General features: G+C 39.7%; 1 protein-coding gene across 1 annotated transcript in view; it reads left to right on the top strand.

Moving 5' to 3' along the window:
- The window catches only part of LOC106088162 (mucin-5AC), a 77,077-nt gene that overhangs the window by 42,567 nt on the left and 9,173 nt on the right, over positions 1 to 25,337 (top strand). Inside the window, 6 exon segments of the mRNA XM_059370179.1 lie at positions 21,498 to 21,648; positions 21,714 to 21,981; positions 22,044 to 22,147; positions 22,217 to 22,454; positions 24,731 to 24,859; positions 24,929 to 25,138. Of these exon segments, the coding sequence (XP_059226162.1) occupies positions 21,498 to 21,648; positions 21,714 to 21,981; positions 22,044 to 22,147; positions 22,217 to 22,454; positions 24,731 to 24,859; positions 24,929 to 25,138 (1,100 nt within the window).

The following is a 25,337-nucleotide window of genomic DNA, read 5'->3' on the forward strand; positions in this document are numbered from 1 at the left end:
TTTTCAAAAAAGCCAGATCTCGGTGATGGGTTGGGCGATTTAAGCGAAATTTAGTTTGTTTATAAAAAATCGAAAACAGAATTTTGGTATCCTTATTTAGAATACGAAATATAGACCAATAACGAAAATACGAATATGTCCTATACCGGGCATATTTACCGATCATAGCAACATAAGGCTCAAATGAAAGCATTTAGAGCACCAATAAACCCACTGTTTCCCTATGCTTCATGAAAATTGATTTTTTTGCTCTTTAAATTCGCCTACAGTTGTTCCTGTCTATGTTGTCATTGACTTCCTTCTCTTTTATGTGTTTCACTTCCCCTCATCATCCTTGTTGTCATCATCAGCATAAACAGCTTTATTGTGTAGGAGGCTAGCGTATGGGCGTTTACGACGTATCTTTTGGATGGTTTGTGTGAGAAAGTTGGTTTGAGTATTGCAATAGGTGCCACTTTCGCTATTTTGTTCTAAGGAAGGAAATGCTCGTACTTACGTACCACTTTTTTTGCTATACTCTGTACTCTTCTCTAATGCTTAATTATGTTATGGCTTTGATGTTCTTTGTGCAAGCGTAGGTGTGGGTTTAGACTGTAGTTTTAACAGAGTGAGTGCGTACCAGTATTGCCAAAAGAAGTTATTCTGATGATAATTATTTAATCAGACAATCACAGAAGTGATGTATGGTCTAATTTGCAAGTCATTCCAAAACGATGTATAGATTTTCAACCAAATGTTCAAAAGAATTGCGGCCTCCAGAAGCTCAAGAAATCTTATCAGGAGATCGGTTTCTATGGCCTTCCAGCCACACCTGAAACGATGGGTCGCGAATTATCTGTGGTCGCCAGTTATTTGTAAAATTTAGGGATAAAAAGTAGAAAACATTCAGGTCACCGTAATGAAGACATTAACATGTCCCCATATGACGAGAACACAGAAAAAAAATGTCAGAGGTGGTTATCCCCTCCTGATGATAGTGACAATTGTGAGGTACCATACCATGTAAAACTTCTCCCTATAGAGGTGTTGCACAGCGGCACGCCGTTCTGTCACGTTATGAAAAGGAGGCCCCCTATAATTGAGCTTTAACTTGAATCGGACGGCACTCATTACTATGTGAGAAGCTTGCCCCTTTTCTTTAATGGAATGTTCGAGAGGCAAATTTGCATATTTGAAGTCGAAACACCGTTAAGTGAAACAGGGAGTTCCCAATGGCGAGGTGATATCTCTGGCACTGTTTATTCTCTACCAATCCTTCATTTCATCTTCACCTGGCGGGCATAGAGATCGTATCATATGCGATACGATTGTACGATCATCGCATCAGGCCTCCCACCCATTGTTGAAATCTGTAAAAGGTTACCTCAACGAACTTGCCGCTGATCTCACTGGAAGAGACACGACATACACGCATCAAGTAGTAAAGGAGCTGAATGTTATAGTTGACGGAGTAACTATTCCGACCATCAAGTGTCCCAAAATACTTGGTGTCACATTTGGCAGCTTTTACACATTCTTCTCACATGGCACTCCAATTTGAATTAAGGTCAGAAATAGAAACAAGGTCCTCAAGTCACTTGCCGGTAGCACTTGGGGTGCTGACAAAGAAACCTTCTAGACCACGTACAAAGCAATTGGTCGATCTGTGGTGGAATAATATTGAGATCTGTCGGAATGCTGCTCTTCGAACAGCGAAGGGTTGTCTCTCCAGTTCTCACCTCAGTGAGGAGACAAAGATCCTACCCGTGGAAAAACATAACTACATGCTGTCTACGCAATACCTTCTGTGTTATTATCCCAGGGACAATCCAAAGCATGACCTTGTGGATAGGTATCCACCGCCCAGAAGCCTTAAGGTAGTTCTACATGATTTAGAGCGAGAGGTCCAGCGCTGTTAGAGAGAACCTCTAAATCAAGGGGCATATCAAGCGGATCTAGACAACATTCATGCAGGCACGATAGCAGATGCGGCGAATAGCTACCGGGTGAATGTGATCCTAGGAGAACGATCACCTCCCATTGCACCTGAAGAAATTGACATACATCACCTGTTTAACTGCTCAGCCAGACCCACTCGACTCATAACCCGATCGCTCTGGACGCTCTCCACAAAAGTTGCAGATTTCCTGGATCTGGATACTCACTAGAACCAGGCAGACAAACGCAACACACAAATACAACAACAACAGTAAGATACAACAAATTTTAAGCGGATGTCTTCTATCGTTCGAACGCTATCGTGATTTCAACAGACCGACGGACAGACATGGCTAGATGAATTCAGAATATCAAGACGATCAAGAATATATGTACTTCATAGGGTCTTAGATCAATATATCGAGGTGTTGCAAACGAAATGGGGCCTGAATCCGAGGATAGTCTACTGGCTCTACAGAAGCGTAATTAAACCAATACTTACTTACGTCTCAGTAGTTCTGAGATCTGCTATGGAGAAAAAGTGCAACGTTAGAACCAAACAACAAGTTCATATAAACCGTCTGCCGATTAGACTTCATGAGCCTCCAGAGGGCGTAATTCGCATCGGATTTGGCTGAAATTTTGCATGACGTGTTTTGTTATGACTTCCAACTGTGCCAAGTATTGTTGAAATCGGTTGATAACCTGATGTAGCTGTCATATAAACCGATCTTGGGATCTTGACTTCTTGAGCTTTTAGAGGGCGCAATTCTTATCCGATATGGCCGAAATTTTGCATGAAGTGTTTTATTTTGATTTTCAACAACTGTTTCATGTATGTTCTAAATCAGAGTCCATATCCCAATATAGCCCCCATATAAACCGATCTCTCGATTATACTTCTTAGGCTTCTAGAGGGTGCAATTCTTACCCAATGTGGTTGAAATTTTCCATACATCGTTTTGGTATGACTTCCAACAACTGTGTCAAGTATGGTCTAAATCGGTATATAATCTGATATAGTTGCCATATAAACCGATTTCCCAGTTTGAATTTTGAGCCTCTGGAGGGCGCAATTATTACTCGATTTGATTGAAATTTTGGAGGTTGGGTTTTTCTATTTGAAAAAAGTCATTCAAAGAACTTGACAAATGCGATCCATGGTGGAGGGTATATAAAACTCGGCCCGGCCGTACTTTTTAGGCTTTTACTTGTTATATATCATGTTATCTGTCAATTTTACAAAAATATAATGCATGTAACTATGGTCCAAACTAATTTTATTCTGGATTTTTTGAATTTTTTACGAATCGGGAGGTTCTCAATGGTACAAGAAAATCGACTACCCACCACGAGGAACACATCATCCCTGTTGGCAGCTACCTTCATTCTAGCCAGCAAATGGCAACCCTTAAGCGTAATTTTTTTCCCAGAAACTGTGAGATTTTGTCGATGCTGCATCTTTCTGTTATAGCTGTTTGTGTTGTCATTCGTACAATGTTCCTTTGATTATGTTAAGGACAAGTGTACGCAACATCCTAGATGTGTAGGAACAAAAAAGGATAGCAAAAGGAATTTTGGCCGTGCTATTTAAACCTTTTCACTTTATGTATTCTCATCTTTTCATATTTGTCCATGGGTTAAAGACTGTCACTGTCACAGTCGCTGTCACGAGGCTGCTCCCCCTTTTACACACCATTCTCCTGACAGCCACATTCTTGCTTATGTTAAGTTCCTTGCTGTTGTTATCGTTGTGGCGGCATGTTTGTTGGGTTGTCTTCCTTGTCCTTATGTGCAAATGTTTATTTCTAGGAGTGAGAAATACGTGTATGGGTTAGTAAGAATGGAATACACATCCTCCTTCATGTCGGGACCTTTGGTATGTCTTATTGTCTGAGGCTATGTTTGCTTGCTTTCATCTTTCCATGGTGTTTTTCTTTTTATTTTGTTTTCTATGCTTGTTTTTGTTATTGCCGTACGCTAGGAAGGAGGTATTTAAGTTTATTTGGGTTATCATCTTTCTGAAAATACAAACAAACAGATGTTAATCAAAAACAATTTCATTCTATCTTCCCTTTCATTTGCTGGCAAATCCCAATTAGACACTTACACCCATACATACATGGTATTACCAACACAAACACAAATAAAAGCAGACATTTTCACATATCGCCGCATTGTACATAAGGACAAGTGTATTGGGTTGGATGTTCGAACAGTAAATTGGATGTTATTATCCTGGCTTATCAGACTTCTAAAGGTTATTATGAAATAAATTGAATTCAACAGATTCCAGTACTATTTACCAACTTCTTCTTGCTAAACAATACTTGGTTGTGGACATATTTTTAGAAGACTTAACATGTGTTCACTAAATCGGTTTTAGAAAGCCAATTTGTTGGCTCTGAAGGCAAATATTTTAATTGAACTCTATTTTGAAAATATTTTGTTATAATTTTTTGTTGGGAAAAATGAAAAATTTGCTTTTGAAATAAGTTTAAAAAATTTAATCTTTGAGAAAAATTTTCAATAAAATTTTGAAATTTCATAGTATTTTTCTCTAAGAAGCTGATGAAGATATAACAGAAATTTTAAACACTTCTTCTCAAATATTCCTGCTTTTGCTCAAATACTACTTCCGGTGACCGACCTATGATGTCGATGTCGTCGGCATAGGCGAGTAGCATGTGTTCTGTTGTGATTAGTGTGCCATATCTATTCACATCTGCATCTCGCATAATCTTCTCCAGCAGTATATGAAAGAGATCACACGATAGACTGTCTCCTTGTCTGAGACCTCGTTTGGTATTAAATGGTTCCGAGAGATTCTTTCCTAATCTTTCTGATGAATGCGTATCAGCAAGTGTCATCCTGCAGAGTCATATTAATTTTGCATGGATACCAAACTCAGACATGGCTTGAAATACCTTTGAACGCAGTATCGAAGGCGGCTTTGTAGTCAACAAAGAGATGATAGGTGTTGATTCTCGGGTCTTTTCCAGGATGTGGCGCAGTGTGAATATCTGGTCCAGGGTGGATTTACCATGTCTAAAGCCGCATAGATAGGGGCCGATTACACTCGGGAGTATCTTGTATACGATGGGGAGGAGACTTATTTCTTGTTTACGGGACATAGTATGCTGATGTTCCAATCATCGGGTATCCATTCTTCTATCCATATTGCGAAGATAAGCTGATGCATAAGCCTTTTCAGCGTGTCGCCAATAGTTCAGCGCGTAACCCGTCGGCTCCTGCTGCCTTGTTGTTATTCTTCATTCTGACTAGCAGGTAAACATTCTATACCATCACCATTGATTAGTTCTGCGGTATCCTCTTCGCCGCCAATGTCGGACACTAGCAGTTGGGTAAAATGTTCTTTCCATATTCTCAGCATGTTAGCTGTGTCAGTTACCAGATTTCCTTCGTGGAAATCGTGGCTCAAGCACACGAAAGCCACACGTGAGCCAAATCGGACAAAAAATTGCGGATTCCAGGGGTTCAAAAAGTCAAATCTGGAGATTGGTTTGTGTGGGAGCTATATCCAAATCTGAATCGATGTGACCCATCAGGTTATATAGCGACTTAGATCGTACTTGGCACAGTTGTTGGAAGACATAACAGAACACTCTGTGCACAATTTCAGTCAAATCGGATGAACATTGAGGCTTCCAGGGGCTCAAGTAGTCAAATCGGAAGATCGGTTTATATGGTAGCTATATCAGGTTCTTGACCGATTTGAACGGTTACTTAGCATAGATGTTGGAAGCCATAACAGAACACTCTGTGCACAATTTCAGTCAAATCGGATGAACATTGAGGCTTCCAGGGGCTCAAGTAGCTAAATCGGAAGATCGGTTTATGTGGTAGCTATATCAGGTTCTTGACCGATTTGGACGGTTACTTAGCATAGTTGTCGGAAGTCATAACAGATCACTGCATGCAAAAGGCATGCAGAGGCACAAGTATTCAAATGGGGAGATCGGTTTATATGGAGAGCTATATCCAAATCTGAATCGATGTGACCCATTTTAAATCACCAACGACCTACATCCATATAAAGTATACGTCCAAAATTTCAAGCGGCCAGCTTGAAATTTGGACCGCTTCGTGATTTAGACGGACGGACCTGGCTAAATCAACTCAGGATGTCGAGACGATCAAGGATTTATATACTTTAGGGGGTCCTAGATTAATATTTCAAGATGTTACCAACTGAATGACTAGACTATTATAACCCCATCCTATGGTGCTGGGTATATTAAAACAATTTTCCAATCCAATTAATTTGTGTAAAATGGAATTCATGGTGGTGTGTTCCCAAGATTCGACTTGGACAATTTTATTTGGTTTTCAAAAATTGGCACAATTTTATTTGGCTAACTATAATTTAAGGAAGCCACCGTATCGCAAAGGTTAGCATGTCCGCCTATGACACTGATCGCCTGGATTGGAATCCTGGCGAGAACATCAGAAAAAATATTCAACGTGGGTTATCCCCTGTAGAAACTTCTTCCCTAAATAGGTGTCGCACTGCGGCACGCCGTTCGGGCTCGGCTATCAACAGGAGGCCCCTTATCATTCAGCTTAAACTTGAAACGGACAGCACTCATTGTTATGTAAGAAGTTTGCCCCTGTTTCTTAATGTAATGTTCATAGACAAATTTGCAATAATTTTTGGCATTTTCATAATTATGCCATAGAAATTCAACATGTCCTATATTTTTACCTGCAGTTCCACCCTAATGCTTATCTGAGTATTGTATTTATTCTAATATTATATAATTATGTTAATATTGACAAGACTTCAAAGTTAAATGGAACCACCAGTTGTAGACAAACAAATGTGTTTAATTCAGTTTGATTTCCATATGGGATTTGTAGAGGTTTTATGCTGTATAAATATGAAATCTTACATTTTTCTTAATTAATTGAATTCGAATTATTCATGAGTAGAATTTCCTCCCAATGTGTGGTGAGGGGAGGGGGAGAGGGGTGTGTGTTTGTAACTATGTATTGTGAAAGGCTATGGCGCTAAGCTATATTTCTGATTTTTCACATAAAAGCCAATGGGGTATATAGTAAATTTTTATATCCTCCACCTTAGGATGGGGGTATACTAATTTCGTCATTCTGTTTGCAACACCTCGAAATATGCGTCTAAGACCCCATAGAGTATAATATATATTCTCGATCGTCATGACATTTTAAGTCGATCTAGCCATGTCCGTCCGTCTGTCTGTCGAAAGCACCGTAACTTTCGAAGGAGTAAAGCTAGTTTGAAATTTTGCACAAATACTTCTTATTAGTGTAGGTCGGGGATTGTAAATGGGCCATATCGGCCTATGTTTTGACATAGCTGGCATATAAACCGATCTTGACTTCTTGAACCACTAGAGGGCGCAATTCTTATCCGATTTGGCTGAAATTTTTTTAGAAGTGTTTTTTTACGATTTCCTCCAACTGTGCTGAGTATGGTTGAAATCGGTCTATAACCTGATATATGATCTTGACTTCTTGAGCTACTAAAGGGCCCAATTCTTATCCGATTTGGCTTTGCCCGACGCTTTTGGTTATGACTTTCAACGGGGGTCTTGATTTCTTGAGCCTCTGGAGGGCGCAATTTCTATCCGATTTGGATGAAATTTTGCATGACGTGTTTTGTGATGACTTCCAACAACTGTACTAAATATGGTTCAAATCGGTCCATAACCTGATATAGCTAACATATAAACCGATCTGGGATCTTGAGTTCTTGAGCGTCTGGTGGGCCCGATTTGGCTGAAATTTTGCATGGCGTGTTTTGTTATGACTTCGAACATAACGATATCAACTGTGATTATAGTTGATATCGGTTCATAACCCGATATAGCTGACATATAAAACTATCTGAGATCTTCAGTTTTTGAGCTATTAGAGGGTGCAATTATTTCCCGATTTGGCTGAAATTTTGTACAACGACTTTTCCCATAACCTGCAGTATACGTGTCAGATATGGTCTGAATCCCGTCTATATAGACCGATCTCCCTATTTTACTCCTTGAGCCCCTTAAGGAAGCAATTCTTATTCGAATTGGCTGAAATTTTACACTATGACTTCTACTATGATCTTTAACATTCAATTCGATTATGGTCCAAACCGGACCATAACCTGACATAGCTCAGATTGTATAGCTGTAGATTGTTGGACTATCTAGAGATACCGGGGAAGGAAAGAAAAATGCGATCCATGGTGGAGGGTATATAAGATTCGGCAAGGCCGAACTTAGCACCCTTTTACTTGTTATATAAAAGATTGCTGCCATATAGACCGATCTGCCGACCAGAACCTTTACTGAAGCCCATATATAATCTTTATATATTACAATGATGTATTTTAAGACTCCCGACATCCGATCTAAATATGGCCAAATTACAGCAACATTTGTTGAAAAATACCATCAAACCCTTCAAAATTGGTAATCTTGTGCGGTACCGCTATATGAAGACTATACCTAAACATTGGCCAATGGTTATGACTTTTTTGTAATGGTGTTTTTTACCCACTAGAAGCCTTTTATGCAAATTTCAGACCAATAGCTTTATTCGAAATATCTTAACACATCGCCCTAATACCTTTTCCAAATTTAATGAAAATCAGATCAGAATTTAATATAGCTCCCATATATATCTTTCATCCGATATGGCCTGTAGAACCCTGCATTTTAGTCCAATCTTGACATGAGGTTTGGACTTCAAAATCGGTCCAGATTTATTTATAGCCCCATATTTTTTTTAGCCGATATTCGCCTTTAAAACTGCTGTAGCAAGAATTTGGGTCCTATTCTAAAAACATGTCGATGTTCTATTTGTACTTCAGTAAGTGTAGAAAATTTAAGTCTGACAAGATTTAGACATGGGTTCTATTTATTAAATGTAATAGGTAGACTCGGTGTAGGGTATTATATAGTTGGCTCCCCTTGACCTTAACTTTAAGTGATATCTATGTGTCATACTTCTTCTTCTCGTACACACAAATTTTCGAATTTGCCAAAATGAATTTGGAAGCCATTGACTTTTCCCTTCAATACGAACTAGCACATTGAATACAGATAGCTTAACACTGATAAAGAGACTTCTCCTTGTCTCGGTTCCTTTTTCTTCACATTATTGTGCCAAAAACGGCTGTTGCATTATGTAATTGTTGGTTCATCAACAAACTGTTGTAGGGTTTTTTTAGCTTCGACTGGGAAATTTTTTCACTGCCATAAACTTTGTGTAAATGTTGATAAATGTGAGTGAGTTTCATTAGCAATGGCACTAAAATTAAAGCCTCTCAAGAGATTATTAAAAAATTAAATGAAAGTAATACCATTTTCTGGTTTCCATTGCACATCATCCTTACACCATAGACACTACAGGCACTTCGTCGGCTCGTCAAGTTCCTAAGAGTATGGGCATTTCAAAGGCAAAAGAAAACAGGCAAGATTTTTTTGACGAAGCTTTAATGAGACATTTTATTTATCCAATGGAAAAGACAAATTCATAAGCAGGAAAGGATATGCGAGCTAAAGTAGTCTATGTGGGAAAAAAGTGAAGGCTGAAATATGAAATGTAGCATCAGTTGATATATCTACGCCCGTCATCATTACTTGTCTTTGTGACAAGGCCAAAGACGCCTCTGCTAGCAAATAAAAGCCGCCCATTATTGGGGCAACTTCTTCACAGGCAACTTAATCGACTTCAAGACAGTCCTCCTTAACGTTGCCGCCTTTCAAACTCTGGCCAAAGTGCTTTTGTGTGTCTGTTTATCCTTTTGGACATTAATTTAGCATTTGTTGTTGTTGCTGCTGCCTCTGCTGGTGGGAAGAAGGATTTTTCTTCTTCTTGACTTGTATTATGTTTTTCAGCTCATTTATAGCTTATTGTTTTTGTCTTTAACCCTTTCAGTCATTATTATTTCAATCTGCCCGTGCTTTTCATTGCTGTGGCTGTTCATTTTTCTCTTCAAATTTTTCTGTTTTTTTGGTTGACTGGGTATTTTCTTACAATTTATAGGAGCTCATGAGAAATGAGATGTTAAGGGGTAAGTAAGGTTAGGACTAAGCTTCAAGGACTGACGATTGAACTGTTTTACTAAAGGATTTACTTAACTTAGGCCACACAGCATGGAAGTGCTTTACTATCATCGAAGTTGTGCTGACATGTATTCGTGTAGATGTGTATATATGTGTTGGGAAGATTTTACATGACCTATACCCAGGAAGTCAAAGGATATGAAATTGAATGATTTCTGATAGTAAAAGTTGCGTTAAATCAAGGGATTAGAGGCGAATTTACGAAATTGCTTTTATTGCGAAGTGTGGGAGAAAGAAATTGTTTTTTTTTTCACGTTATATAACTAAATTAGTTGGATTTTTTCTTGCACATTAAGAAATTTTTCTTGAAAAATAAGAAAAATCAACTACCTGGCAGTGTGAGAAATTAAAAAAAAAAGAACAAGTAAAAGCGTGCTAAGTTCGGCCTTGGGCGAATCTTATATACCCTCCACCATGGATCGCATTTGTCGAGTTCTTTTCCCGGCATCTCTTCTTAGGCAAAAAAGGATATAAGAAAAGATTTGCTCTGCTATTAGTGCGATATAAAGATATGATCCGGTTTGGACCACAACTAAATTATACGTTGGAGACCTGTGTAAAATGTCAGCCAATTCGAATAAGAATTGCGCCCTTTGGGGGCTCAAGAAGTAAAATAGAGAGATCGATTATATAAGCACGTATGTTGATGGTAACAAGCACGTATGTTGATGGTCATGAGAGGATCCGTCGTACAAAAGTTCATTCCAATCGGATAAGAATTGCGCACTCTAGAGGCTTAAGAAATCAAGACCCAAGATCGGTTTATATGACAGCTATATCAGGTTATGAACCGATTTGGACCTTATTCGACACAGTTGTTGAAAGTAAGAATAAAATATGTCATGCAAAATTTCAGCCAAATCGGATAGGAATTGCGCCCGCTAGAAGCTCAAGAAGTCAAATCCCCAGATCTGTTTATATGACAGCTATATCAGGTTATGAACCGATTTGAACCATACTTAGTTGTTGGATATCATTACAAAATACTTCGTGCAAAATTTCATTAAAATCGGATAAGAATTGCGTCCTATAGAGGCTCAAGAAGTCAGGACCCAAAATCGGTTTATATGCCAGCTATATCCGGTTATGGACCGATTTGAACCATACTTGGCAGTTGTTGGATATCATAACAAAACATCTCATGCAAAATTTCATTCCAATCGGATAAGAATTGCGCTCTCTAGAGGCTCAAGAGGTCAAGACCCAAGATCGGTGTATATGGCAGCTATATCAAAACATGTACCGATATGGCCCATTTATAATTCCAACCGACCTACACTAATAAGAAGTATTTATGCAAAATTTCAAGCGGCTAGCTTTACTCCTTCGGAAGTTAGCGTGCTTTCGACAGACAGACGGACGGACGGACATGGCTAGATTGACATAAAATGCCGCGACGATAAAGAATATATATACTTTATGGGGTCTCAGACGAATATTTCGAATAGTTACAAACAGGATGACGACATAAGTATAGCCCCCATCCTATGGTGGAGGGTATAAAAAACAGATCATCGTTTCGGATTTGATGTGCAGTCCAAGTTTATAGAGTGTAAATCCATCTGAGTAAAAGAAAAACGTGCTAAGTTTGGACGGGTCGAATCTTGGGAACCCTCCACCATGGATTCTGCTAAAAATTTATAACTTAACACTGATTTGATGTGCAGTCCAAGTTTATAGAGTGTAAATCCATCTGAGTAAAAGAAAAAAGTGCTAAGTTTGGACGGGTCGAATCTTGGGAACCCTCCACCATGGATTCTGCTAAAAATTTATACAAACTAAATTTAGTTGTAGGGCATATTTTTATTCTCCATACCATACTTCTGTCAAACCAGCAAAAATTAAAGCTTCTAGGATCCGAAAAAGGATGATCGAGAGTTCAAGAAGTTCAACCAGGATATCGGTTTATATGGGAGCTATATGAGTTTATAGACCGATTCGGACCGTACTTGGCACAGTTAGCCAAAGGGGACAAAAATTGCGAACTGACATGCCTTAAGAAATCAAATCGGGAACTCGGTTTATATGCTTATTTAAACCGTACTAGGCAAAGTTGTTGGAAGTCGTAATAGAACACTACATGCAAATTTTCAGTCAAATCGGAAAAAATTTAACAAAAGTTGTAGAAAAACTCACTGTTTCAAATTTCATCGAAATCGGATGAAAAATGATCCGTTTATGGGCTCAATACTCTATATAGGGAGGTCGGTCTACATTCAACCAAATTTGTTATTCATAACAGCAAAAATATTTGCTAACACAATAGTTTTTGTCTGGTGAAAATGGGAAAGCAGACATTGTTGTTGTTTCAGCAAACCTTTCTTACTGCTATTTCAACTACGAAAATCTACTGTTTTGAGCACACAAGTCTGCTGAAAAACCTTTGGGAGATCGGTTTATATGGCGGCTATATCAGTTTATTAAACGATTGGACCGTATTTGGCAAAGTGGTTGGAAGTCGTAACAAAACACTACATACAAATTTTCAGTCAAATCGGAAAAAAATTCCAAAAGTTGTAGAGGTCTACCAAAACTCACTGTTTCAAATTTCATCGAAATCGAATGAAAAATGCTTCGTTTATGGGCTCAATACTCTATATCGGGAGGTCGGTGTACACTCAACCAAATTTGTTATTCATAACAGCAAAAATATTTGCTAACACAACAGTTTTTGTCTGCTGAAAATGGGAAAGAAGACATTGCTGTTGTTTCAGCAAACATTTCTTACTGCTATTTCAACTACGAAAATCTACTGTTTTGAGTACACAAGTCTGCTGAAAAAATTTGTATTTTACTTTTTATGGTTGCTTGTTAATTGTTTTGATTACTTAAGGCATTTTTTAGAATTTTTTTAAAAATTTTGTTGGAAGAAATGATTTTAATTTGTAGAATATTACTGTAGAGAAGCTACCTGATCCATCCATTGGTATACATTTCGAAATATGGCGATTTTTGTTATTGCTCTACTAATGTGTGCATGACTGGCATGGCCTCCTTTTGTATCTAAATTTAAAGAAAAAATTTTATGGAAAGTATGCATCCAGTCGTGATTATAAACATCCACTGAGACATATATTTACATATGTGTTCTATTTTTTTTCTAACATCCCCTTCATAATTAAACAGCAGTAATTTTCAGCAAACAACAGACATTTCAGCAGTAAGCCTGCTACTCTAAGATTGCAGTACTACTGCTGTAATAGCAGAACTACTGCTACAATAGCAGCTCATTCAGCAGACAGTGTTTGATATTTTCAGCAAACTTTTTTCTATGAGCGTATTTAACAGCTATATCCAAATATGGTCCGATCTGGACCACATTCAACAAAAAGGTGTAGTGGTCTATTAAAACTCACAGTTTTAAATTTCATCGAAATCGGATGAAAAATGCTTCGTTTATGTGCTCTATATCGGGAGATCGGTCTATGTGACAGCTATATCCAAATATGGTCCGATCTGGACGAAATTCAACTGTTCCACATTTCATCGAAATCGATTGAAAATGCTCTTTTTATGGGTTCCATACTCTAGGCATGAATATATTGGGTGTGAGTATAACCCAAACACAGAGTAAGAGTATACTCATAACTAATTTCCAAGATAAGGCAAAATATAATGACTGTCGACGGAAGCAAAAGACGATGCTGTTTGTTCTAAAAATATACAATTGTTGTACCCTCTATCATAGGATGGGGGTATACTAATTTCGTCATTCTGTTTGCAACTCCTCTAAATATTTGTCTAAGATCGTCATGACATTTTAAGTCGATCTAGCCATGTCCGTCCGTCTGTCTGTCGAAAGAACGCAAACTTTCAAAGGAGTAAAGCTAGCCGTTTGAATTTGGTGCTAATACTTCTTATTAGTGTAGGTCAGTTGAGATTGTAAATGGACCATATCGGTCCATATTTTAATATAGCTGCCATATAAACCGATCTTGGATCTTGATGTCTTGAGCCACTAAGGGGCGCAATTCTTATCCGATTTGGCTGAAATTTTGCACGTAGTGTTCTGTTATGCCTTCCAACAACTGCTAAGTACGGCCCAAATCGGTCAAGAAACTGATATAGCTTCCATATAAACCGATCTCCCGATTTAACTTCTTGAGCCCCTGGAAGCCTCAATTTTCCTCCCATATGGTTGAAATTTTGCACGAGGTGTTTTGGTATGACTTTAAACAACTGTGCCATGTACGGTCCAAAACGATCAAGAACCTGATATAGCTGCCATATAAACCGATCTTGAATATTGACTTCTTGAGCCACTAGAAAGCGCAATTCCTATCCGATTTGACCGAAATTTTGCATGAGGTGTTTTGTTTTGATTTCCAACAACTATGCTAAGTATGGTTGAAATCGATCTATAACCTGATAAAGCTGTCATATAAACCGATCTGGGGTCTTGTCTTCTTGAGCTTCTACAGGGCGCAACTCCTATCCGATTTTTGTGAAATTTGGCATGACGTGTTTCTACTTTGTTCTAATGGTACGATTGCGAAATGTCCAGTTTTCCGAAAAACAGGCGATCATTTGCTTAGAAGTGCTTCGTGCGCTAACAACTTTTGTTGAATTTGGCTCATCTTTAAACACCCATACAGTTGACTGCTGTTTACTTTCAGGCTCATACGCATAAATCCACGATTCATCAGCTGTCACGATCTTATAGACGTGTTTCGAAGCACCGCATTTCTTTCGACAAATCGACACGAGCCTTTTTTTTAGCGATTGACAAATTGAGTGGGATCCAACGCGAACAATTTTTTTTGACGGTCAAATGTTCAATATTGCAATATTGAATGTATGCTGGTCCCACTAAGATTGTCTCAATCTCACGAAAGGTCATATAACGTTCTTGCAATATCAGTTGGCCCACAGCATCAATGGTTTTTGGAAAAACTACTGATTTTGGAGCTTCATCGCCAAAAATTTAATTAAGTTCATCGATGCACTGTTTCTGAGTTAATCGACGTTGAAAATAATCGCACGAAAATGTTCACGATTTAATTCCATTTTTTGGGAGAGATGAATCTTTTGCTGTAAACAACACAAATAGCGCTCGTATGTCAAAATGTATTATCAATGTATTACCTCAAAAATGTCAAGCTTTACGATAGAGCTGTCAGTTGGCAGATTGCATCCCACGTACTTCTTGAGACCCTTAAAGGCGCAATTCTTATTTGATTTGGCTGAAATTTTACACAATGACTTCTACTGGTCTCCAACATTCAATTCAATTATGGTCCGAATCGGACCATAACTTAATGTAAAAAAACCCTACTGGCGGCAAAAGGTAGCACTAATAAGGAAAAATGGTAAAAAACGGTATTTTAGAAGGCTTTATTTACGCACTCTTTCAACATGGCTTATAAAAGTGCTAACAGAAGAAGTGAAATTTGAAAGCGAGCGCGTATGTCTTTGGAATGCCTCCAGACTTCTTTGCAGGCATTCCTCTTTCCGCCGCTGGGAGGCTAAAAACTTGAAACAGAATTGTTTGTTGAACTTTTTATAAAAGTTAGATTTTAAATGATTCTTCTAAGTAACTCAAAACTTTCTTTACAAGTCCACCTACTGCTCAATAGTTAACCGGATCTAAAGGATGGCTTGTTTGTGCATCACAGCCGCACTGAGGACGACACCATCTGATGAACTGAATTTAAAGCTAAAGCTGAATTTAAAGCTTATGCCTCTGGAAATTGTGGCTACCCAAATTGCAGCGACCACTGCCGTAAGTTTAAGGGAGCTTTCTCGTTGGTCAAGTGGCGGCTACTGTGTTATCCTTGATACAATATCCAAAGTTTCAGGCAGTGTGGATTACAACCTACCTGAGCCGATTTTTAATAAAAATTACTGTACCACTATTCCTGATAGAACCGATTGGAACTACGATATCCCTGGTAACAGAAGTTACATAGACTTCTATACGGATGGTTCCAAATTAAACGACCAGGTGGGCTTTGGGGTGTACTCTAAAGATCTAGAACTGGTCATATCGAAGAGGTTACCCGACTACTATAGTGTGTATCAAGCAGAGGTCCTTGCAATTAAGGAAGTGGTGGATTGGCTAAGATATAATGTCATTACGACGATTGGCACAAATATCTTCTCAGACAGCCATTAAATCCCTGGAGAATGTAGAAACCGCCCTCGACTGTCGCAGATCTCTCAACCAGATAGCTGAACAGTTAAAAATTCACTTGTTCTAGGTGCCGGGCCACATAGATATCCCAGGGAATTGTAAAGCGGATGAGCTTGCGAGACTAGGAACTACCCTGTGGGTATGCCTCTAGCGACATGCAAGCTAAGTTTTCAGGACCAGGCCCGAAGGACAACGAATTATAGATGCTCACAAAGAGCATTCCAAAACTATGCGACCTAATCTAGACTTGAAGAGATCTACTGCTTTGCTGACATTTTCTAGATCTGACGTCTCAATCATTGTGTCCGTCATGACAGGTCACTGTCTAATCGGACAGTGACCTGTCATGACAGACTGAAAGGCGCCAGCAACGACTTTTGCAGAAGCTGTGAGGACATCGAAGAAGAAGAGACTATAGAACACCTTCTGTGTATGTGTTCCGTACTAGCAGTTAGAAGGAGTTCCACTTTAGGTTCTCATTTCTTTGAAAACCTGTCTGATTCAGCGGATGTGAACATTCGCAAGTTATTGGGCTTTTTAAAGCGATCTGGATGGTTCAACGCTAGGAACTAGAAGACATCTTCCTTCTTATGTTCCTGTGGTATCACAATGGACGAAAACGTCTAAATGAGTCTGATGGCAGACTGCCACTCAAACCTAACCTAACGCAAAATTTTGCTGCATTTTCCATAAAAATGTATCAAATTAAGTTTGGACAAATTGTTCAGTATATTTTAAAAATTGGTTATCATTTCTTGCTAATGAAACTTTGATGAAGTTTTTAATAGATTTTGTCCAGAATATCAATTCTTGTTTGTTTTTCAGTATTTAGTTTCATAATTTGTATTCGGGTGAAAACAAAACTAAAACCCCTTGATAGTTACGACACACATGCACACCCAAATTCCTTATTTTTCCCATGTATTTAGCTATGGCCACTATGGTTTATCTGTTTCCATGGCTTTTGTGTTTTCATGTGAAAAAAATTTAGTCATATTTACTTGTTCTTGTGTAAGGTTTCCCTAAAAAGCATCATACTTCTATCTCTGCACAAACCAAATAGTGTTGTCGGCCGTTGAAAGGATTTTGATTAAGTATAACGATAAATCAACCATCTTAGTCTCTACTGTGTCATTAATTGCTCCCCAAATGCCTTTCGAAGACAATGTGAATAATTTTGAGATATTTTAGAAGATTTTCTTTTATCCCATCATGTTCGACGAGTGGCTGCTCACTCAAGCCTTTTTCGTCTGGATAACCCAAGTCCTCAATCAAAGTATTTATGATAATGACAATGGTGATGATGTTGATGTTGACGTTGATTAGCATCCTAAGGAAATTTAATATATCATTATGGTTATACTAAAAGCGTTGCTCTGTTCGGATACTACAAGCATCACATCATCTCTTTTAACTGACATTGTTAGGGAATTAGTAAGAGCAGGTCGCCACTTTTCAATTCCTCATTAAACCTTTGCCTAATGGCCCTGGGGTGGCCTTTGTTTTCCACGCATCCTTTTTTCAATCTTAAAGTTTATATTTCCTTCTTAAAGATTCAATTAATTGGAACAGTTGCTTGGCACGTGTAAGTATATGTGTGTATGCGTATTTCAAATTCAAATTCAATCCCTTATATAATCTGAGGATGGCACTGGGAAAAAGGGAGAAATCGATAACAAGCCAAATGATTGGGTTGATGATGTAGCCCAAAGGAGCTGCAAACGATTTGGTTACAAACTGCAATTAAAACTTCATTATAATCGATATTAAAGATATAATGGGGTTGGATATTGGCATTGGGCGAAATTTATAATGAAAATGAAAATTCTATGCTAATTTCATAAAAAAAAATCAAAAATTCACCATCGTTTTAATAAAATTAAATATGTTTTTTAAATTTTCCAATCACCCTAATGAGATCAGTAAGAAAACACGTCTTTGACGCCATTGGTTCATAAAAGTGAATCAACACACAAATACTATCAGATCAACTACAAATGTTGATAAATCAACAACAGTTTTTGTTTCGAAACTATCCACAGCCGTTCACATTCTGCCAACGTCTAGTGCACCTTTGTTTTAGAGATTGCAAAAAGTTTTTGCTGTTTCTACCAACAAATGTCTCAGGTTGTGTACTCAAAATCGAACGGACATATACGAGTATATATGAGAGCTATATCCAAATCTGAACCTGGCCAAATAGATGCCCGTACCAAATTTGAAGACGATCGGACAAAAATTGCGACCTGTACTTGGTACACAAATTAACATGGACAGACAGACAGACAGACGGACGGACATAGCTTAATCGAATCAAAAAATGATTCTGCATCGATTGGTATATTTATCACCCCTTCTGGGTGTCACAAACAAATTCACTAAGTATAATACCCTGTACCACTTCGTAGGAGAATTTCCATTCGCCGAGCATCAACATGGATTTCGAAGACTGCATAACACAACAATTGCTTTGCATGCCATCAACGCACACATTTGCCCACGTGGCACTGACCTATCGAAGGCATTCAACACCCATGCGAAACTATTTGAGGACATCGCCAACACATCCCTCGGGCCAGGCCTGAAACGCTGGCTGTGTGGTCACCAGTCATTTGTGGAATTTAGGGATAAGAAGTCGAATCGCCGTAGAGTGAAACTAAAAGTTCCCCAAGGCGGGGTTATATCTACGGCACTGTTTAATCTCTACCTATCCTCCATTCCACCCCCTCCACTCGGCATAGAGATCATATCCCTCTAGCCAGGCCTGAAACACTGGCTGTGTGGTCACCAGTCATTTGTGGAATTTAGGGATAAGAAGTCAAAGCACCGTAAAGTGAAACAGGGAGTTCTCCAAGGCGGGGTGATAACTCCGGCACTGTTTAACCTCGATAGAGATCGTATCATATGCGAACGATCATGGCATCAGAACCCCCACCCATTGTTGACATCGGCAATAGGTTGAACGTCTACCTCAATGAACTTGCCTCATATTTCGCTGCAAGAAATCTAAGGATATCTGCCACCTAATCTTCAGCCACATTTTTCACTACAAATACGCGTGAGTTAAATACCGACCTGACTGTGATGGTCGATGGAGAAATGATTCCGACCATCAAGTGTCCCAAAATACTTGGCGTCACATTTCACAGCTCTTACACATTCATTCCACATGCCACAGCAATTTGCGGTAAAGTCTAAAGTAGAAACAAGGTCCTCAAGTCACTTGCCGGCAGCACTTGGGGTGCAGACAAAGAAACCGCCTTGGCCGCTCAAGTCACTTGGCGGCACCACTTAAACGAAGAAACCTTGTTGCCACGTACAAAGCAATTGGCCGCTCTGTGTGAAATCATGCAGCGCCAGTGTGGTCTCTTCAGCTTTATGACACGCAGTGGAAAAATATTCAAATCTGTCAGAATGCCCCCTTCCGAACTGCGATGGGCTGTCTCCTTAGTTCTCGCGTGGACCACCTCCATCAGGAGACAAAGATCCTACCAGTGCGAAGACATAACTACATGCTGTCTAAGCAATACCTTTTGGGCTGTTATCGCAGAAACCATCCAAATCATCATCTTGTGGATAGATATCCACCGTCCAGAAGCCTTAAGGTAAATCTACATGATCTAGAGCGTGAGGTTCAACGCTACAAGAGAGAACCTCTAGATCAATCGGCAAACAGGTCTAGACAACATTCATGCAGACAAGGTAGCAAAACAGGGGAAACTTCTCACATATCAATGAGTGCAGTCCGATTCAAGTTAAGCTCACAGCCGAGTCCGAACGGCGTACCGCAGTGTGATACCTCTTTGGAGAGAAGTTTTACATGGCATGGCACCTAACAAATGTTGCCAGCATTAGGTGGGGAAAACCACCACTGAAAATTTTTTCTGATGATCTCGCCAGGATTCGAATCCAGTCGTTCAGCGTTATAGGCGGACATGCTAAACTCTGAGCTACGGTGGCCTCCTCAAGCAGGCACGTTAGCAGATGTGGTAAATAGCTACCGGGTTAATGTAGTCCTTGGAGAACGACCGCCTCCCATTGCACCTGAAGAAATTAACCTCCCCCGGCAAACGAGAGTAGTTCTAGCTCAATTACGTTCCGGCAGATGCTGCCGGCTCAACTCCTACAGAACAAGGATTGATGCCGACGTGCAAGATGTACCTCATGATACACGCCACCTGTTTAACTGCCCAGCCAGACCCACTCGGCTCAGACCCAGATCCCTGAGAACGCACCCCTTCTTAGTCGCAGAGTTCCTGGGTCTTGACACTCAACACAATCAAGCAGACGAAAGATGGAACACAACAACAGCAACTCGGTACCACAGTAGTGGTGTAGGGTATAGAAATCAGATTATTTGTAAGAAAGTTAAGTCGGTTTAAATGGGTAGCCCACTATCAAGGCGAGTTCACTCTTTGGCCAGTTATGGTCTGTAAAAGAAGGTGTTGAGTAAGAAGGAAGTTGAGTCTCTAGATAATAGATAAATAGACTTCAGTAGAACGCCACATAGGAATCCAATACCTGTGTGTGAATATTAATAACCTTGCCTGCAGGCCCATAGATACAGTGTACATTCATTCGATCGGACAGGCTTTGTACAATGCTATCCATTTGCAATTTTGCGCAGACAGTTCTTACCAATGTGGTCAAAATCGGTTCATATTTAAATATAGCTCCCATAAAATGGTGCATCGGCTTGCCTTATTGTATCATGAACAAGGCAGAGTCTGCCGTAATCCTTAGGCGGAATGCCTAGGGTCTATCACATATTGCTCGGTAAAATCTTGCTGAAAGCAATCAGTTCTTCCTTCCTTTTACGGGAGATGCGAGGTCAGATCGTACCCTCGCCTCAGCAATACCCATGCTTTCTAACAATTAGGTTCAGTAGTTTGACAAATCAATGTATCATACAGAATACCCCTACATAGTCTATAACCGTTTATTCCACCCTGCTTTATTCGTTCCCCGTAAAGAGCTATGCTGGAAATTCAACAAAACTCCTTACAAAGTTGAAATATTTCTTTAGCCACAGTTGATTTTGTAATGAAAAAGTAATAAGTGTCCTCCTTGAAGACTTGAGAAAATTCCATTTCACATTATCCTTGATGGTGCATAAAATATGTAGCCTCTGAATATTAAAATACAATTTTCTCCAAATTACATTGGGATTGTAAACTTTGCCCAAAAGCAAGCCATAAGCTGGTGAGCGTGCAGGCATAGGGCGGTACAAAATATCAAACACAGCAACAGACCAATCTTGTGGCAAAAAAAAAAACGCCTTTTTTTAAGATATCCAAATAAAATTTTATTTTTTGTAACTTTTCTTTTTGTAGATTGCTATTCCTACGAGGAGGCTGACGAATGTAGTGCCATTAATGGGACTTTCTATCTAAGGAATTGCTACAATGCCTCGTATGCCGAGGAGCACAATATATCAGAATTGGCTCGCCTCTTTAAGAAAACACCTGCAGCGGAATATTTTGAGTGAGTATTGGGAAAAATGGAAGTTGGTTTTGTAGTAATCCTAGGGTAATTTTTTTCAAATGCAGCAACTATGTCTTGGGTCTGTCGTCGGGTATTGAGGAACTTGGTACGGTGAAATTATCCTTGGCAGCCTGTTTATTTTGTGCCTGGGCTATAGTGTTTTTGTGCCTGTGCAAGGGTGTGCAATCTTCCGGTAAGGTGGTATATTTTACCGCCCTCTTCCCCTATGTGGTCTTGGTGATATTATTTTTCAGAGGAGTAACTTTGCCTGGAGCTGCCGAAGGTATTTGGTATTATATAACACCCAACTTCAGTAAATTAACCGATCCAAAGGTATGAGCTTCCATAATGTATACCAAAACTGTAGTTTATGAAACTTGACTTTCTTTTGGCAGGTTTGGGGTGATGCTGCAGTACAAATTTTCTTTGCCTTAAGTCCTGCTTGGGGTGGCTTAATTACTCTTTCTTCTTATAATAAATTTTCCAATGATTGTTACAAGTAAGTCATAACAAGCATTCGGTTATTCTTAGCATAGTTGTTTTTTAACATTCTGGTAATATTCGTCAGGGATTCACTTATTGTGGCCATCAGTAATATAGCCACCTCTTTTTTTGCTGGCATGGTTATATTCTCCATCATTGGCTTTTTAGCCCACGAACTTAATATGGAAGTGCAAGGTGTCATGAATGAGGGTCCAGGTCTGGCCTTTGTTGTATATCCAGAGGTTGTTACCCGTTTGCCCGTCTCCCCGGTATGGGCGGTGCTATTTTTTGTAATGCTCCTAACATTGGGCTTGGACTCGCAGGTAAGTAATAAAGTTCATCTTTACATACAAAAAAGTAGTGTTACTCACTGATATTCGACCAGAAGAATCGGCTCAAAATACAAACTTGAAATTTTGCGTAAAGGTCACTCTTGGTACGAAGGTGATTTTTAAAATCGAACTAGAAAATATTAAAATTAGTAAATTACTTGGCACAGCATAAATATCCGTTTATCGGAATAGGCTAGAAATGGACTGAAGTAGGCTAGAAATGGACTACAAAGACCCAACAACTGCGGTGGTGGCATCAGACCGTGACATATTGTCCTCCCCTTCCTATAGGTGTGGGTGTCTTGGCACCTGTAATGCAAATTGCAAATTTTGCCCATGAACTTTCCACTAAGGAACAGGGGTAAACATCTCACCTATCAGTGAGTACAGTCCGATTCAAGTTTAAGCTCAATGATAAAGGGCCTCCTTTTTATAGCCGAGTCCGAACAACGTGCCGCAATGCTACACCTCATTGGAGAGAAGATTTACATGGCATAGTACCTCACAAATGTTGCCAGCATTAGGAGGCGAAAGCCACCTCTGAAAAATTTTTCTGATGGTCTCGCCAGGATTCGAACCCAGGCGTTCAGCGTCATAGGCGGACATGCTAACCTCTGCGCTACGGTGGCCTCCTGCACAACTAATCATCAGGCTAATTAATGAGGAAGAGACGGATAAACCAGAGGGATGCACAATTCGTCCCCAGCCTTTAAGTAAAGGTGGTGTTTCCGACTCAGATTTAGACAGCGACAGTGTCAATGAAATATTCATCGCAGCCGAATCGAGAGATGAGGGCAGCGGGATGACGGCAGAAGTGAGCGATGGCTATGCTAAGCTCACAAGCAGATCGAGAAAGCGATCCGGGGCACGACGAAGGAGACAGAGAAGTATCTACCGGCAGCGCAATTGGGCAAGAGTGCGGGATGCTGGAAGGGATAGAACTGATATTCCAGGCACTTCTACGGAAGCTAGAATCAGATCTCCCGAAGAGCATAACACTGCTAAAATGCTGAAGAAAAAAAGAGCTCCCCGCTTTCCAGGCACTACTACAGAAGCTTGAAAGAGAATCAGATCTCCCGAAGAGCATGACTCTGATAAAATGCTGAAGAAGAAAAAGAGCTCCCCGCTTTCAAGTACTCTGGAAAGATCAAGCCAGCCATCCCTCAATGGAGACCCCAGACAGTGTCCTGCGGAGGTAGACAAAGTCGGAACAGGGACAAAGGAAGCCCGCATGGCCCCTGAGTCTTCATGGAGGACTGCGACTTCCACACAGGATGCCACAACCATCACGGAAGGGGAAGATGGTCGCTGAGAATGTTAAGAAACTGTTCTCTTACGCCGTAGTGGCAAGGAAGCACAACAGAGATGAGATGACTTAGGCAGTCATCGATATTGGCAGTGCATCTGCATCCACCAGATTGTCGGTTCCAGGTGAGGCATTTGGTAAACGATCGGGTTATTGAACATGCACTGAACTCTAAAGGGGGGTCCACCCATACGAATTATGAGCTGTGAGTATAGAGGGGACATCTGGAACGTTGTCCGATCTGTGTGGTGTCATAATTATCACGAGAACGTTAGCTGGGAGCAACCGGACGCGTCCACAGGTTGCGGATAGTGGAATGCTCCGTCCGTCTGTCTGTCGAAAGCACACTAACTTTCGAAGAAGTAAAGCTAGCCGCTTGAAATTTTGCACAAATTCTTCTTATTAGTGTAGGTCGGTTGGGATTGTAAATGGGCTATATCGGTCCATGTTTTGATATAGCTATCATAAAAATCGATCTGGGATCTGGTCTTCTTGAGCCACTAGAGGGCACAATTCTTATCCGATTTAACTGAAATTTTGCATGAGAAGTTTTATTATGACTTGGAACAACTGTGTTGAGTATGGTTGCAATCGGTCCATAACCTGATACAGTTGTCATATAAACCTATCAGGGGTCTTGACTTCTTGAGCCACTAGAGGGCACAATAATTATCCGATTTGGCTGAAACCGATGGCTGGCATATAAACCGATCTTTAATCTTGACTTCTTGAGCCATTAGAAGGCGCAATTCTCATCCGATTTGAATGAAATTTCGCATGACGGTATTGATAAAGCTCCAATATTATGGCAACTCTTTTCTTTTATCCTTTGTTTGCTAAAAAGGGATATCGGGAAAAGAACTCGACAAATTCGATCTACGGTGAAGGGTATATAAGATTCGGCCCGGCCGAACTTAGCACGCTTTTACTTGTTGAATGTTCATAATTTTTGCATTTTCAGTTTGCCCTTATGGAAACCGTTACTACTGCCATTTTGGACAAATTTCCAAATTCACGACAATATAAAACATGGGTTGTGCTTTTTGTGGCCATATTTGGTTATATTGGCGGTTTAGGTTTTACAACAAATGTAAGTTTAAGCAACCAAAGAAGTTCCAAAAATTATTTTTATGAATTGTTTCGTTTCTCTATATTTCAGAGTGGCATGTATTGGCTACAATTAATGGATACATATGCCGCCAACTGGTCAGTTTTATTGATTGCCATCTCAGAGTGTATTCTCATTACATGGGTATATGGCTCGCAGAATTTCTTGAATGATATTCAGGGAATGATTGGACAACGCTCTAAATTCTGGAATTGTTTTTGGTCTGGTATGTGGCGATTTGTGACGCCGGCAGCATTATTGGTAAGTTCAAGTATATTAAAACAAAAAAGTTAAATTTCGTAGTTTGGGATTGGAAAAATTTAATTTTCGTGTGGAATATTCGGGGAAACGGTCCATACACAGCTTTATATGTATGCCTATATGACTATATCCTAATATGTTCCGATCTGGACTATACTCGGCACGGATGTTAGGGGGCCTATCGAAACTAACTATGACA

This window comes from Stomoxys calcitrans, chromosome 5, assembly GCF_963082655.1.
Source record: "Stomoxys calcitrans chromosome 5, idStoCalc2.1, whole genome shotgun sequence".
Lineage (NCBI taxonomy): Eukaryota > Metazoa > Arthropoda > Insecta > Diptera > Muscidae > Stomoxys > Stomoxys calcitrans.